The sequence below is a fragment of the Echinops telfairi genome, unplaced genomic scaffold (genome assembly GCF_000313985.2).
Source record: "Echinops telfairi isolate 266 unplaced genomic scaffold, ASM31398v2 ScPeMD7_30;HRSCAF=105, whole genome shotgun sequence".
Lineage (NCBI taxonomy): Eukaryota > Metazoa > Chordata > Mammalia > Afrosoricida > Tenrecidae > Echinops > Echinops telfairi.
The window spans coordinates 1,279,825-1,284,558 of NW_022103927.1; the positions used below are offsets into that span (position 1 = coordinate 1,279,825).

Below are 4,734 nucleotides of genomic sequence, written 5' to 3' on the forward strand. Positions count from 1 at the left end.
GCTGGAAACAGAGGTGAAGGGGGGTGGGATGTCCTGGAATGTGGTGCCACATGATGTACCGTCATGCTGCGTCTCACCAGGAAGGGAGAGAGTAGATGCTGACTGCTCAGGAAAGCAGCCCAGAGGTGTCGCTCAAGAATCGTCTCCTGGGACTGCTGGCTCAACTCCAGCCCAAAGCCCAACTTTTGTTCTAGTTGGGCACCGGAGTCGGTCCTGGCCCACAGCAGCCACGGAATGAGTGCCGCCTGGTCCTGCACCACCTCTTGTGAATTGAGCCCACTGTTGCAACCACTGTGTCGATCCAGCTTGTTGAGGGCCTTCCTCTTTTTGGCTGATGTCCAAAGTCCGTGAGAAGTTGTCTCCCTATCCTTGCTTCTTCCAAGTCAAATTTGACTGTTCTTTTGGCAGAACAACTTTAGGGCCTGTTTTCCCTTCTCAGTTAAGTGCCTCTGAGAATGCATTCTGCCTACCGAGCCTCATAGCGATCTCCTATGTCAGAAGACAAGTGTGTTTTGTTCCGTAAGGTTTTCAGAAATAAGATCACCAGACCTTTCTTCTGCGGTGCCAATGAGTAGACTTAAAAGCCCCATTTGTTTCCATTACCAGCCCTTGGGAGCTTTTGGTTCTTTTTATCATAAAGGTGAAATATTGCTGAATCATAGTCCTTTAAATGCACCCAAATCAGATCACCTAAGAATGAACTCATGGTTTTGGGGGTTTTTTTGAAGCTGCTAGGCCCACGGTCAGGTTCAGCTCACGGACAGGGTTTTTCATTTCTATTCATGCCATTCCAGCCACCTTGCTTTTTTTGCATCTCCGCCGTTGTGGCTGAGGTTACGCACAGCAGCTTCACCAATTCGGCGGTTTGTGCACGGACCCGTTCCCGAGTCAGGATTCCCTTCTTGGGGCTGTACAGCCATTCGTACTCCACTGAGAGCTGTTCCTCCCCCAGTCACCTTAGGCTCCTCCCAGCTCACCATTCCAGTTGCTGAGGTCATTCTGATCCCATACAGGTCGTGCTCCGGGGAGCACAGTGCTAGAGGTAGACATTCCTTGTAAAGAGCCCGTTTAGTGTTTGAGAGCACTCTCCATAACAGGGCAGCCTTAATGGTTGACTTTCTGGAAGTTGGAGGGTTGTTGCTTGTGCTGGTAAGAGTTAGGGTTTGGAGCCTGGCCCCCTTTTGAGCAGCATTGTGGCTGCCAGCTAATCTTCCCCCGGGGCTGGAAGACGAGGGACAGACAGCTCTCACATGCATGGGGAGGGGTCTAAGACCTGAAATTCCACTTCACGGCGTATCTGATTAAGGAAGCATTGTGGTGATTGAGCGGCTTAGCTCACCTCCAGCAGTTTGAAACCGCCAGCCACTCGGGAGGAAGTGGGGGGTGTATCCTTTGGGAGGCCACCCCCACCCAGGGGCAGTTCTCCCTGGCAAAGGAGACTTGGTGCAGTGAGGGAAAGAGGGCTTCTTCGTGCACTTGCCCTTGCGGCGGTTTGTTAACGTGCGTGCATAAAGCACAGAGGGAGCGGGTCGAGAAGCTTCCCAGATTTGTGGGGAAACACCATTCTCCTTCCATTTCCCCGCTCTTTTGGGATGAGCTTTACCAAACAGGATGTCTTGTCTGGGACCCAGTAGTGTTCATGCCACCGCTGTGTAGTGGAGGGCGAAGTTTCTCTGCCATCTGTAGAAGCTCAGCCCCCAGCTGCCTCCCAGTGTCCCAGGCTGTCTGCTGAGCATTTCTGTCACGCAGTCTCAGTGACCTCGTGCCCTCTTCTTCGGTCAGGGTGAAGACCCTTTCACCAGTGAAGCTGCCGACCCAGAAGCTGAGGGAGAGGACTGTCTGGGAGGTGGAGACAAGGAGGAGACCCCCGAAGAGGCTGCTGCAGAAGTGCTCGCCAGGGTGATCCCAGCGGCTGTGCGGGCCGTGGATGGGGACGGAGCCCCAGCTCCCGAGTGCTGCGAAGTGCCCCCCGCCACCACGGAGAGCCCTGTGGACACAGCTGAGGCCACCAGAGGCCCTCTTCCTGAACAGCCGGCAGCGGAAGGGACAGCCCTTGAAGCGGTGGCAGAGGAGAATCCCATTGTGGAAGCCACACGTGGGGCTGAAGCCAAGGCCGGAGATGGAGCTGTGGATGTTGGGGGTGGAGTGGCAGCCCAGGTGGCCCCTGCAGTGCCATCCATGGAGGCAGAGAGCCCCGTCACAGGCCTGGTTCCAGACCAAGACACCACCCAAGGCGAGATGGACCAGACTGACGCACAGTCCAAAGATGTTCATGTTCTTCCCACCGAGTGACCCCTCCGCCCTCAGCTCTCCCCTGAAGGACTCATGCATTGCTTGCCCTTCTCTGGCTTGTGGGGGCCGCAGTGCTCAGTACACCTCTTTGGCAACCCCACCCTTTCCTTCAGGAGAGTGCCGCCTCCCACTGGACCTGCCGGGGAAGGGTGGGGGCTGCAGATGCCCCAGGAAGCTCAGCAACCCCCTGCAACTACCTGCTGCACCCCCACCCCCATGCCCCCTGGGGCAGTTGGGATACTAAGCGTCGATAACAGAAGTGAATGCAACCACTCACAGCCTTCCATCCCCCCAATCTTGTTTCAGGGAATGGGGTTTGGAGCTGCCCACTCTTGGAGCTGTGTCATGCTCCACACGGGTTGGTTTGGTTTTCCCCACCCCCTTTAGAATTCCTTGTTTTCGACTCCACATTGAGCCTCACTCCTTGGCCACCATCTGGAACCAGGTCTTGTTAACCTGAGATTGTCATCTGGCCCAAGGGTGAGCACTTCAGGCCCAGCAGGTCTGGCCTACCTTTCTTACTTGCCCCAGCAAGACGGAGCCCATGTTCCCACCCCCACGCTCTCAGTAGTTTGGGATTTTCCCTTTCTTTTTGTACATTGATTACTTCCATTTAAAAGTGCCCAACACAAAAGGCTGGTGTCACCACCGCACAGGGAAAACCAGCACCCCCGGCCCTAGAGAGACAGGTGAGCGCACTCAACTGAACTGCTCTGCTAGTAAACGCGCTTCCTCGGGAGCTTGTCTGGGGCGGAGGGAAGCTGGTGGCACTGAAAGGGAGCAGAAGAAAGGGTGTGCTTCCCTGCACCCCTTTAGCCTGCTGCACACCTCCCAGTCAGATCTTTGATGAGCATCTACCTTGTCCCAGGTGCTAATTTATGATATCAATGTCTGAGACCCAGACCCTGCCCTCAGGGAGCCTCCTCAGAGACAAAAAGATGGATATATGTATATGAAAAAGTCAATCTTAGCTATCAACCGAAATAAAACTGCTAGTTCAGTAACACCTTGGTGCTTCTAGATGGTCTCTACTCTTACCGTGGGTGTTGTATGGCTGGGCTGATTTGAACAACCCTAGCTTGTTCTTCAAAGACAAAAACCATGAGGGCACCATCAAGCATTAGTCGGGTGCCAAAGGGCAGTAGGGGACTACTCGGTGTTGGAGTCACAATAGCCGAAGGTCTGGCGTGAATTGGTTTTAGTGAGGTTCCCATTTGGCTGTCGGAAGAACCACTTGGACTGTATAAATGGGCGTCCTTGTATTTCCTGACATGATGGGAATAAATGGCCGCTTGTTGAAGGTGAGAGCCACAGTGGTTACATGCTCGGCTGCTAACCAGAAGGTGGTCGGTTTGAATCCACCAGAGGAGGGTGCCGCAGTGTGCTTCCCCACAGGTTGACAGCCTTGGAAACCCAATGGGGCAGTTCTCGGCTCTGAGGGCAATCAGTCAGCTTTTAGGGCTGTTTAAAGAGTAAATTAAGAAGGACCAGTAGTTTCCTAGAAGGTATGGTTGGCACTTGGCTATTATTTGCACACGCTATGAACCTGCCCAGTGGTGCCAGAGTTTAAGGGAAACGAACAGTTCTACTCTAATGTGGGTCTGTCACCAGGAGTGAGAACTTCCGAGTGGCGGCTAGTTTGGTGTGGTTTTGCAGAGTAGCCTCTTCTCAGGGTCAGGTATCAAAGCACGTGGACAACCTCTCATCAGCCTGAGCCACCAGTGGCTGTGAACTCTCCAGATAGCGCCTTTGCTTACTAAAAAACAGGTTAAAAGAATTGGCAACCCTCGCTACCATTACAAAACAAAACCCTAGGAACAGCAGCCTAGTGTCCGCTTCAGGAAGAGGTGGGGACAGCTGCTTAGAGTGCTCATCAGTATGCACAAATCTCCAGTCAGATTTTGGAAAGACCCTTGGGGAATAATTCTGGCCACCCGATAAGACATTGCTCAGCTGCCGAATTCTAGAAGAGTCAGGGTTTCTTTAAAGCACAGAAACTTACCACACCTTTTAGGGGTGATACATGATCAGAAAGGTGGGCATTGCAGTACCTGGGGGTCCAGGCCTTGCGAGGGAACAAGTCACGCGGTGATCTGGGGCTCCTCCCTTGAGGCAGATCCTCTGCCCATCTGCCAAGAAGCTTTTAACTTCTCCGATGCCTTTGAAGACTCAGAAACATTGTTCTTGACAAGATGCTCCGTTCAGCAATACTTTGCAATACCCTCTCGTTTGCTCCCAGAAATTTTTCTCTTGAAAATACTCCTAAGTAGTAACTGCTCCTTAGAGTCCCCAGAACTGATCACGATGATCTACAAATAACCCCCTCCCAGGGGGTCGGACAACAGGAAAGTGGGTGAAGGGAGACATCGGTCAGTGTAAGACATGAAAAGATAATTTATAAATTGTCAAGGGCTAATGAGGGAGGAGGGTGGAGGAGGGAAG

At 53.0% G+C, this 4,734-nt stretch overlaps 1 protein-coding gene across 2 annotated transcripts in view; it reads left to right on the forward strand.

The window, feature by feature from the left end:
- AKAP8 (A-kinase anchoring protein 8) overlaps positions 1-3,298 on the forward strand; it is a 9,596-nt gene extending 6,298 nt beyond the window's left edge. For both annotated transcript variants that reach the window (XM_004715535.2, XM_045289745.1), the window contains one exon: positions 1,783-3,298. In XM_004715535.2, coding sequence (XP_004715592.2) covers positions 1,783-2,292 — 510 coding nt within the window. In that variant the 3' untranslated portion in view covers positions 2,293-3,298. The remainder of the gene's footprint in view (positions 1-1,782) is intronic.
- Positions 3,299-4,734: the final 1,436 nt, after the last annotated feature.